The following is a 12,111-nucleotide window of genomic DNA, read 5'->3' on the forward strand; positions in this document are numbered from 1 at the left end:
TATTATACACTGACATAATAACCTGTGGGATCTGGAAGTGACCGGACTGCAAAATCTAAGCTGGCTAAGGAGAGCAGGAGGGGTCAGCACAGCACCAGTCACACCGTCTGAGTTCAAATACTGGCTCACCACTTACTACTCTGAGATCTTGGGCAAATTCACCTATTTGTCCCTTATTTTCTCACCTACCTCACAGGTTGGTATGAGAAATGGTAATGTAAATACAGTGTTTAAAAAAGTGACTATGAACAATGAATGCTCGATAAATATTATTGCTATTATAATGATAAATCTTGTATTTAACCTGCTAAATTGTATAAATGCTAAAGAAAATTCAAATTTTAGAAGAACATTTACTTAATCTTGAAAGTCATTTTTAATTTATGTAGCTGATATTAAGGAGGAAATATTCTGGTTGTTAGCTGCTGGGGAGAACTTCAAAATGCCACGCGGAGCTTGAAGGAGTGAGGACCAAGATGAAAACAAAGAGCACAATTTGTCTGAAGAGTGAACTCCAGCCCTTTTCTTTCTCAGCTGAAACAAGCGGTTGCAGAATTTCTTATTCACTGCTATTAATCAACCCGCTTTCTCTCTTTAACAATGTTCTCCCTATGCTCAGAGAGCAACCATGGGAGAGGGTGGTCTTGAGTGGGAGGAGAAGCAAACTATGCAACTTCACTTATTAAACCACATCTCTCTCACTTTTGCTCCCAGACAAGGCTCATGCAATGCCGACCGAACACTGTGTTTTTTTCCACTTAGCAAACACACTGTATCATGTATGATATTCAACTGCAATTGGAAAAGTAAGCAATGGTTAAAAATCATACAACTTTCAGCCTGGGTGGCTCAGCTGGTTGAGCATCAGACTCTTGATTTAGGCTCAGGTCATGATCTCACGGTTTATAAGATCCAGCCCCATGTCTGGCTGCCACTGACAGCGTGGTGCCTGCTTGGGATTCTCTCTCTCCCTCTCTCTCTGCCCCTCCCCTGTTCAAACTCTCTCTCTCTCAAAATAGATAAATACACATTTTTTTTTTTAAAGATACAATTTTCAAAATTATCAAGTTCACTTTTTAAAAGGAGGAAATGTATTTAGTGAAGAAAATGTAATACATCCCAATTCTTCAAATGAGGAATTTATAGGAAAGCAAGTCACTTTTTTTTTTTTTTAATATTTATTTATTTTTGAGAGACAAAGAAAGACAGAGCATGAGTGGGGAGGGACAGAGAGAGAGGGAGACACAGAATCTGAAGCAGGCTCCAGGCTCCGAGCTGTCAGCACAGAGCTCGACGCGGGGCTCGAACTCACAGACCACAAGATCGTGACCTGAGCTGAGTTGGCCACCCGACCGACTGAGCCCCCCAGGGGCCCCGCAAGTCACTCTTTGAAGTCACATTTACTAAGGCTGTTTAATTTATTAGATTCTGTTTATCTAACTGGTGTAGTAGCAAAATCCAAAGGCAGCCATAAGATTGGTCTGATACACTCATTTCCTTCTATTATTATAATATACTTAATAATCCAATTTAAATTATATGGTTGAATGTTTCTACAACAACCTCATTTTTTAAAAGAACAATGTAATGTCTACCTATTATATGGAAACCAATTACAGAAACATTCCAGTTCTAAATTTTTATCATTTATATCTACTTTCTCAGGAAACTTTCAGAGTTCGCAGGTTGGAAGGAGATCTTATTTTATGCATTCAAGGAAATCTTGGCTCAAATAATCAAGATACTCTTGTACAAATGTACCTATTTGCTATAAATAAAAGTCATCACCTCTTCTTCTGGGTCATTTACTTCACTTTCATTTCCAGATTGTTCTTCTGTTTCAGCTCCTCCTTCTTCTTCTTCTTCATCCTCTTCAAGATTTTCTCCTTCCGTCATAGACTCTTTTGAATCTTTATCATTTACTAGGCCTTGAAATGAGGAGAAAGTGAAGAAGTATATAAAAAAGGATAAATTTTCAATATTATACCACTTAATTTAGAAGTATGTATTAAAGTGACTCAAAAGCCATTTTCTCAGAATAGTAAAACAAGAATACAATTTAAAATTATTTTGAGAAACATTTTACAAACTAAGAGACCTTCATTTCAACAAAAAAATCAATGATACATTATATATATGAACCAACATATATATATATATATAATATGTACACACACACACACAAATAATATATGTGTACTTTTTTTCCAGCTTCTGTTTATCTCCATCTCAGATGAACATGTCAAAAAGTACTAGCACATAAAATGCTGCCTCAACCATGTAAGAGAAATCACATTTGGCTATCAATTTGAATGTCTGCAAATTAAGACTAAGGGAAGGAGCCAAAGGCGTGTCACCAAAGTGCTTAATTTTTTTTCCTCAGTAACAGCATTCTCCTCCTAAGGGAACCCCTGGGCTTGAATTTGCTCCCACCTCCTATGTTCAGTCACATCTCACTGCCTACTCAATTCTTAGTTAACGATGGAATTCCAAACGACTCTCTCTACTTTCAAGATGCCTCATCTGATCTGACTTTCCCCTTGTCTCTCTCTAGCCTTCTCCTATAGCTGGGCCTCTTCTGTCACAAAGCATACTATCTTGCAATCTTGTTCATCAGATACTCTTCTCAATGCAGAGTATCCTTCACTATGTACTTTCAAGTCCTATACATTCTCTAAGTTCAGTCTAAATTTTACTTCCTGAATACACATAATGAGTACCTGAATCTATTACTCTTCCTCCTATCTGCTCCTAAAGCTCTTGGAGAATTTCTCATGGCACTTTTCATCTAAGAATACACCATGTAGTATTTTTTCTAAGATTTCATAAAACATGACATCAGATTATAAGACTCTTCACTACAAAGACCTTGTTTTATACATTCAAAACTTATCAGAGGCCATATATTGATAAACACACAGGTGTTTAATAAATACTTTATTCAGACTCTTAGATGATTAGGGCAAAAAGAAACTTTAGCAACCATGTAATGATTTAACTCTTTCATTTTATGAGGAATGTTGAAGTTCAGAGAGTTTCAATAATTAACTAACCAATAAAAGTAAAAAAAATTATTCCAGTGTCTTAAGTCTAAGAAGTTAACTGAACTGACAAAAATATGAGTGTACAGAGTGATTAAAGTAGGTACATTCAAGTTTGGAAATAAAATTTAAGAAAAGATGGATAATGCTCAGAGAGAAAGGAAAATTAATGCTGAGAAAAGAAGATGGTGTCTCAGAATGAGAATCCATTAACTTAAATACTTATTTTCTCATCACTTACTAGATTTCACAGATACAAATTTAGATTTTACATATATAAATTTTATTTATTTGCTTATTCATTTATACAGACTTTAAGAAACAATATTTGACTGTTCTCTAAGTTTTTTTTTTTAATTTTTTTTTTTTTTAATGTTTATTTATTTTTGAGACAGAGAGAGACAGAGCATGAGCAGGGGAGGGGCAGAGAGAGAGGGAGACACAGAATCTGAAACAGGCTCCAGGCTCCGAGCCGTCAGCACAGAGCCCGACGCGGGGCTCAAACTCACCAACTGTGAAATCATGACCTGAGCCGAAGTCGGACACTTAACCGACTGAACCACCCAGGCGCCCCTGTTCTCTAAGTTATCAAAGAGAGGGGTGTCTGGGTGGCTCGGTCAGTTAAGCATCCAACTCTTGGTTTCTGCTTGGGTCATGATCTCGGGGTTTTGTGGTTGCAAGCCCTGCACTGGGCTATGCATTGGCGTCGCAGGGCCTGCTTAGGATTCTCTCTCCCTCTCTCTCTGCCCCTCCCCTACTCGCACTCTGTCTCTTTCAAACAGACAAACAAAAAAATTAAGTTATCAAAGGCAAAAATTTAAAGTCACGACCATCTAAATCTATTCTTTCAAGGTTTATTTTTGAGAGAGCGAGCGGGGGAGGGGTAGAGAGAGCGGGACAGAGGATCCGAAGCAGGCTCCACACTGACAGCGGTGAGTCCAATGCACAGCTCAAACTCAGAAACCGTGAGATCATGACCTGAGCTGGAGTGGGACACTCAACCGACTGAGCCACCTGGGCACCCCACGACTGTCTAAATCTAAACATTCTCGGTAAAAATATCACGTACTGATAAATTCACATGGCATGGGCTATTTTTACGCTTTTGTTACAGCCATTTAAAACATGCAGGTTGGGAAGAACTATAACTTGTAAGTCACTTTGTTTTGATAGTCATACTCCTACTAATTTCTAAGAAAAATACATACTATTTTTCACACATTTGCATTTGCATTGCAAGTCAGTTTCAAAAGCAATTTATAAATACATTTTGCATTTACTAAACGGTATATATGAACTATCCTACTGCTGACCCCGAGGACACCGTCAATCTAAAATAAACAATGAAATAAAAACGTATACCCACAGGACATAGGGATAAAAATACAGAAGACAAACAATAAAACGCTGTTTGGTGCCTCAGTTTTCCTGCTCATAACCGAGATAGTAGTTAACTGTAATACTTCCTTTTAGACTGCTTTAGTTTATATTTCTCTGCTTACTAGACATGTTGAGCATTTCTCTTTTTTTTTTAACTTTTTTTTTTTAATTTTTTTTTAACGTTTTTTTAATTTATTTTTGAGACAGAGAGAGACAGAGCATGAACAGGGGAGGGTCAGCGAGAGGGAGACACAGAATCTGAAACAGGCTCCAGGCTCTGAGCTGTCAGCACAGAGCCCGACGCGGGGCTTGAACTCACGGACCGCAAGATCATGACCTGAGCCGAAGTCAGCCGCCCAACCGACTGAGCCACCCAGGCGCCCCAGTGAGCATTTCTTCCCATACTCAACATGTCAGAGAGAGCACAGTCTTTGATTTCTGGCATCAGGCAGCACTCAGTAAGAACACTTACTCTCCCCGCCTTCCCTTATCATGTTCATTTATTTTTTGGGATATTCTAATTTATTACCAATTTGCCTGTGCCCTTTATGTAAGTGCAACAAACCTGACATGCAAACTATCCTCATTTTAATTTCAGTTATTTTTCTATGGTATAAAAGCTTTAAGCACCCAGATCTGTGGCCATGTGTGTGCTTTCTTCAATTGTTTTAGAATTTGGGAAAATTAACACCTCCAAATATTTGATAATCATATATCTTTTTAAACTTTTTAAAAATACTTAGCTCCTTAATCCATCTGGAGTTTGAGGATATCAGATGTGGCTCTCTATCAGTTTTCCTCCTATAAGCCAACCTGTTGCCCTTATGCTATTTTTTAAGATTCCTAGTTTATTATACACTAAATAAGTTTATATTTAATTGGGGATGCTTCTAGGCCTTTTATTCTGTTCTACTGAATTTGTTTCTCATTTATGAAATACACTGTTGGCTTTATAATTTACTCATGAGTCTTCTTTTTTTTCACTTCTGTTTCCTTCATTTCTGTTCCTTGTATTATTATACAGTCTACAACTTCCATGCCTGACTAAATTATATTGCCTATTACCACTTTGGTTTTTGTTCTTAAACTGGAAGAGAATGTCTGAGCCAATAATTCTATGTCTTTCTTGAGAAAACGAAGATGCACACAAAAATCACACAGAAATGTTATTTATACTAATGTAAAACTGGAAACAGCCTAAGTATCAAACAACAAGATTAAATACATTATGGCACATTCATACAAAGGAATATAGCCAATTTAAAAAAAAATTAAGACTTAGAAAAATATTTCATGTCAGGAAGAAATTTCGTAAGTATTAGGTAGAAAAAAAATCCGGTAATATAACTACAAACATGAAAAAATTTCAAAAGAATAGAACATGTACCAAAAAATGTTAACACATGATTGTTCTTATGTATGGAATATGTAATTTTTGTTTTCTCGGTATTTTTCAGGATTTCTGCCATGAATAAGTACTACTTCTAATAATATTAAAAATGACTTAAAAATCTTAGGGAATTTTGTAGTGCCTTCTCATTAACTATTAGGTTTACATCGGGTTGTTATAAAGTTAAAATAATAAAGAATTTACAAAGTGCTTGAAAACAAAAAAAAACTATCAAGGATACTGTATTATCTATCAATAGGAAATACAGATTTAATATAATATAATCTACATTATATATTATATATATTATATAATATATATTATATAGATTTATATAATATATTTTATATATAATATAATCTATATAATATAATATAGATTCATTCATGTACATCTTCTTCCTGATATTTAGACTCTAAAGCAAGAGAAAAATGGGACTTGGAAGCATATTGATTCCAGTTGTCATCATCTTTAGAATTTCATTCACAAATGGTGGCCTATTTTTTCCTTGCCATATTCTAAACAGGAACAGACCCCTCAAAAGAAGCTTGCGGTCCTTTCATTTAACCCTTTGCTCTACAAAGGATAAAGCATACCACACTCTTTGCTGCTATCAAACTGGGTGTCAAACTAGTGCTATCTCATGCCCACTACACAGAGAGAACCATTCATGAAGGTTTTTGGGAAACAAGACTAAGACTTAACTATATTAAAGCATGTTAAATAAATGAAATAAATAAGTAAATAAGTACTTTGCTTGAAATGACCATTTTATACAACTGGAAATCTGAAAAGGAAAAAAAAAAGTGCTGACTTGGGACAAAGTTCAAAGAACAAAAGAATCACATATGTCCTTCTGGGTGGAGTGGTAGAAAAGTCAATAGTTACACAATCGGTAGCACCTTTAAAAATACTGCTCAGTTAGATAACAGTAATCATATTCTCCAAAGGAAGACGGATCTTTAGAGAAAGAAATTCTATTAAAATGCTGGATATAATAAGAAAAACAGTTTTAAAGGAAAAAAAAATCACAAATGCTTTGCCATGAAAAGTAGTTTTTCATATATGCAACATAGTAAATTTATGCAATTAGTGTAACTGGTGAAGCTTAAGGATCTTTCGGCGACAGACATACGGGTGCTGAGTGCTAGGAGGAAATAAAACACTAGCTTAATAGCCTAAAAGCATGTCACTTTGAAATGACTACACTAAAACATGCTAACATGCTAAGAACTATTAGCAAGCAAACAAGACTTGAAAGACTACACCTCGTTCCAGTTATTTCCACTGACAAAGTTAGTCAGCTCATTTAGTCCCTTGTGGGAACTGTTCAAGAGCTAACTCTTATTCCAGAATAGTTGCAGAAGGATGTGGAGAAAGTAAATAGACCAAGTCTCCTGTACCACATTATTTCTCACATTTTCTCTAGTCCTTAGAAAAAGAGACAACTCTCCCAGGGAATTAGGTCTGAAATTCCACAAGGTAGTTCCAAACTTCTAACAGATACTCCTCCCTACAGTGTCATGCCCAAGTTGTCTTAGGAAATAATACTTGTTGAAAATACATACATACTGTATATATAAGAGATGCTTTAATCAAAAGTACTTTGTATTATAGCAACCAAAAATCCTAAAATTAAGAAAGGCTAACAGGATTGTGTTTTTTTTCCATCCCTACTTACATGACTGCTTTCCTCCAATTTGGGATTATTCAGTGAAATCAGATATGCCACTCAGGTCTCACCTAACACTATTAAGTAACACTCAACACTGAAAATAGGAAGTATACAAAAGCAAACTGATAATACGAAGCAAATTCTAAAAACAATCTGCCAAATATCATCTTCATTTTCTTTAATTAGTTGCTTACCTAGTTTTATTAAGAATTCTCGTTCCAAGTCGTGTACCTGCCTGATGGATTCTTCCAGAGAATTACAGAGTTTGATCTTTGGTCTTAGCAGTTCTAGTGTATCACTGATCATGTAATCTATGTCAATAGGAAATGGATGGTCTTTTGTCCAAACCTCCAAACTTTTCTTCCACCAAACATAACGCTGATAACAAATGAAAAATAAATTTAGCAGTAAGAAATTGTCAACCAAAATACTTTCAAATAATAATCTGTATTGTGATGTTACCTAGTTAAAATCATAAATAAAATACCAAATAAATTTCTAGGTACTGACACAAGGCAGAAACCCCACTCCCAAACCAGGTTTAAATACTGATTTTACAAAACAACCAGATTCAAAGCCATAGTTTTGATACATTTTCATCATTGTCTCTATACTACCTGCCTTGATTTTAATTTTAAAAGGTCAATTAAAGTATCTGAAAATACAGTTTCTGAAATACAAAAAAATCATTAATCAGCAAGCATTCATTGAACATCCACTGTGTATATGGCACTGTTTAGATATCCTTCCTTTCTTCTCCTAGCCTGGTTCCTTCATTCGATTTCATACTTTGTAATTCCTACATTTAGTTTAACTAAAAAGCACAACCCAAGAATTTGCTTGTATATAAACAGGTATTCTTCTGGGTGCTTTCATTCTCTTCCAGTTTGAGTGTGGACCTCAAGTGGGAGCTTGTCAGAAATGCAGAATCTGAGGCCCCCACCCCAGACCGAATGAATCACAATCTGCATTTTAACAATACCTGTAGGTGGTACATATTCATATTGAAGTGCAGAAGCACTGCTGCAGGTGATACTTTCCATCTGGCTTTCCCATACTTCACTGTACATCCTCTGTCCTGGGAGAACACACTGCCCTCATCTCCCCGGCCTCACTCACTCCTTACTCGTTATTTCCTAGGTATACCCTACTACACATTTCTGCCGACTAATCAGTATGGAAAATACTTTGGTCTCTTTTTGCTCCTGGATATTTCTAAGTGGCTTTTTTCTCTCAGTCTAGGCTTTCAGAGTAAATGCAAATAAGGAACACACTTCTGAAAGAGAGTTTACTTTTGATGATGATAGTTACAGGTGACATTTTGCAGCAAATCTCTGGTTTTCAAAAACAGATGGTCTCCAACTTAAGATAGTCCTTACATACAACAGGCAATCTCACTCTCAAATTTCCAAAAGTCTCCTCCCCATTTTCTGCTTATCAACTAAGAAAATAAGGGAGTGACATGTCGTCCTCTACTGCACAGGTACGGTGGCAGAACAAAGTTAACAAACTGCTCTTCCCTGAGAGTATTCACCTCCCATCTAACACCAGCCACTATGTGGAGATAGTTTTGATACTTCAAAAATTATAGTTTTAGATTTATTTTCTTCACCAATAAATAAAGGAAGAAAACACTAACAAAAGATTATACAGAATGGAATGATCATATAGAATTGAATGGTACTTTTGGTACTTTATTTCAGTAACACCTGGAGAATTTGATAGTGAACAGCTAACCCTAATCAGTATTTATAACACTGTATTATATGGGAAAGAGTAGGTTCCAAACAACCAACCTATAAGTTAACTTTTGGAACACCAACTTCATAGAAGTTATAGAACTGTCTCCATATTTGTATCTGAATTTTATTTATACTGTATTTACTCTAAATTATAAGTTTACATAATTAACTAAAATTAAGATATGAAAAGTACAACCCAAGAATTTACCATGAATGAACAAATATTTTTTCCTGTGTTGAAAACAACATATTTTCCAAAAATGACAGTTTTTTCTAAAAAAAAAACCTTAAATCCTTTAGAAACAAGAATTTTAGATTTAAAAACAGAACATAGATGAGTTAAAAATGTTATGAGATGTACAAAAAAACCCACGAGTAATTTAATGCATAATTACCATACCAAATACCATAATCCATAAATTACTTTACCAAATTTATAAACTATACCAAAATAATTCCCAAACTAATGATGAATTACTGTCAATTATAAAAGTGACAATGCAAGTAGAATGTTTATATAATAGAATTCATCATATATTTTTTAATCTCTACATCCTTGCAGCAGGAGTAAATCAAATGATGAGCACACCTTACATGTGATATGTGAATGCTATAGCATCTCTTCTCTAGTATTTTTGTAACCGCAGTAAAGCATTAAATGCGAAACTGTGTATTTCAGTTTACATACCTGAAAGTATACAAGGAAGCAATCAAGTTTTCGTTTACTAGAACCTCTGTCAAAGTACTGGCCACAGGTATCCAAAATAGTGCACACTAGCCTAATTCTGAAAAGGTGCTCAGGGGGGTCTAGTGAACTTGGAGAGCCATCCGGGTTAACACCAAATGAAGTAAAAGAATAAAGAGTTCTAAAAATAACAGCTGATTCCACCATTCGATAATTATAAAGTTCCCCTAAGAACTTGGCGCTGCTGATACGTCTCTGGTTAAATTTAGGCTGATTAACCTAAAGGAAAAACAAACACAGATTTCCATTAAAGAATAGTAATGTGTTTGAAAAGAGGTAAAATTCTCCTCTGTCACTTGATAATATCAATTACTGAAAGAATACTAAACAGAAAAAATAATGGGTTCTTTCCTTCTTTTCTAAATAAAGTGATCATCACTGGGTATTCTTTCTCTAAGAAATGACTATGTTTAAAATGTTTTACAAAAAGAACAAGTTAAATACTAAACTCAGTATTAAGCTATCATTAAATGAGTTGACAAAACAGTTAAAATGTAATTCTCCCTATAAGCCCCCAAAACTTAATTTTTCTGTAATTCATGAATTATATACATACAGAAATCCTTTACAGAAAACTGTTTACAGAAATTATTATTGAATGATTACCAAGTCTCCTAATTAAGAGGTTTAGAAACACCTATCACTTGAGTCCTAACTGTGCCCCAGAAATAATAAAAAAAACTACAATCTTTCAAAAGCCTGACTGAACTTGAGAAAGAGGCAAAAAACTCTCCAGCATTAGCCTGCAAGACCAGGAAATCTGAGACAAAAGGGTTTTTGAAGAAAACACTAACTCTGAAGAAGTAATAGTAAATTGACATCATAACGGGAAAGGAAAGGAAGGTTTCCAAATTATTATTTTTCAATAATCAAATTTAAAAGCTGTTTAAATTCTCCACAAACTCCAATTTGATGCCTTTAAAGAAAGTACTCAGTACCTCCATTCCTAATCGAATATCTTCTAAAACTCCATCCACAACATGGATTCCAACATCTTCTTGGTAGAGTACCAGTCCTGCTAAGAGGTTGGCTACACAATGAATACTATTATATTTCACGTTCCAGATGTTTATCATACAACAAATAACATAGTCTTTCACTTCTTGGTCCTGCCAGGGCAACTTTCGCATCTGTCTCAAAACCTACATAAAGAGAATTTTGTTTCAATTACTAACATAAGCACATAATATTCCCATATACCCAGTAATATAGTTATTTTGACTGTGCAGTCATACAATTTTCGAAATGAAAAATACTTTAGAGATCCTCTACCAGCCACTTGACTTTAGACATAGGAAAAGTGAGATTTTTTTCTAATTATTGGCAAAATTTACTCACATTTGTCACTAAATTTATTCACATAAAGTCTCTAAATTTCATAGAGTTCCCAGATCTTCATACAAGCTAATAACATACACTCCTAAAATCAGATCACTAAAAAAAAATAAAGGTTTACCAAAAATAATATTTTCTTTTGCATATAATTAATGTTAATAATCTCTGATACTTGTTATGAATCAAAAATTTCCAGTAAATTAAACCCAAGGTCAATTGGTTAAAAGACTACTTAAACTGGAGGGTACAAAATCAAGGCTGACATTACACAGCATTCTATTTCCACATGTGCAAAAGGGGGGATAATAACAGCACTTATTTCATAGTTTGTTGTAAAGATTAGACAAATTAAAACATGTGAGATACCCAGGGAAGTGTCTGGCTCATTATAAGTACCGCATAAAAGTTAGCCATTACTATTTCAAAAGCTCTACTGGTAATGAGATGAGCAGAGCTCTACCCATAATCAAGTTCTTTCCATTTTTATTCTAAAAAAAAAAAAAAAAAAAAAAAGGATACTGCTGGCAGATTGCAAAGCACTCCTTCCATCTCTACTCTACAGCCACAATCCATCTTTCAAGCACTTAGTATGTTCTCTAATCAGCTTCAGTGGAACTGTTAATGCTATCAACTGTAAAAGCAATCTATATTTTTTAAACTTTTAGCCAATTCTAAAACAGCTTTCAAATTGCTTATTGTTTGAAACAAGTACTGTCTCTGACTCTCTGAAAGCTGAGTCCAATTTCCAAAGTCGCATATATAACATGAGTATTACTGTACGCCTTTTCTCCCCCAGGTTTACT

At 34.9% G+C, this 12,111-nt stretch overlaps 1 protein-coding gene across 4 annotated transcripts in view; it reads right to left on the reverse strand.

Moving 5' to 3' along the window:
- Positions 1-12,111, reverse strand: part of UPF2 (UPF2 regulator of nonsense mediated mRNA decay) — a 110,826-nt gene that overhangs the window by 23,620 nt on the left and 75,095 nt on the right. For all 4 annotated transcript variants that reach the window (XM_049626827.1, XM_049626830.1, XM_049626828.1 and 1 more), the window contains exons 13-16: positions 10,912-11,115; positions 9,917-10,192; positions 7,681-7,864; positions 1,789-1,928 (exon numbers count right to left, since the gene is read on the reverse strand). In XM_049626827.1, the coding sequence (XP_049482784.1) occupies positions 1,789-1,928; positions 7,681-7,864; positions 9,917-10,192; positions 10,912-11,115 (804 nt within the window). The remainder of the gene's footprint in view (positions 1-1,788; positions 1,929-7,680; positions 7,865-9,916; positions 10,193-10,911; positions 11,116-12,111) is intronic.

This window comes from Panthera uncia, chromosome B4 (genome assembly GCF_023721935.1).
Source record: "Panthera uncia isolate 11264 chromosome B4, Puncia_PCG_1.0, whole genome shotgun sequence".
NCBI lineage: Eukaryota > Metazoa > Chordata > Mammalia > Carnivora > Felidae > Panthera > Panthera uncia.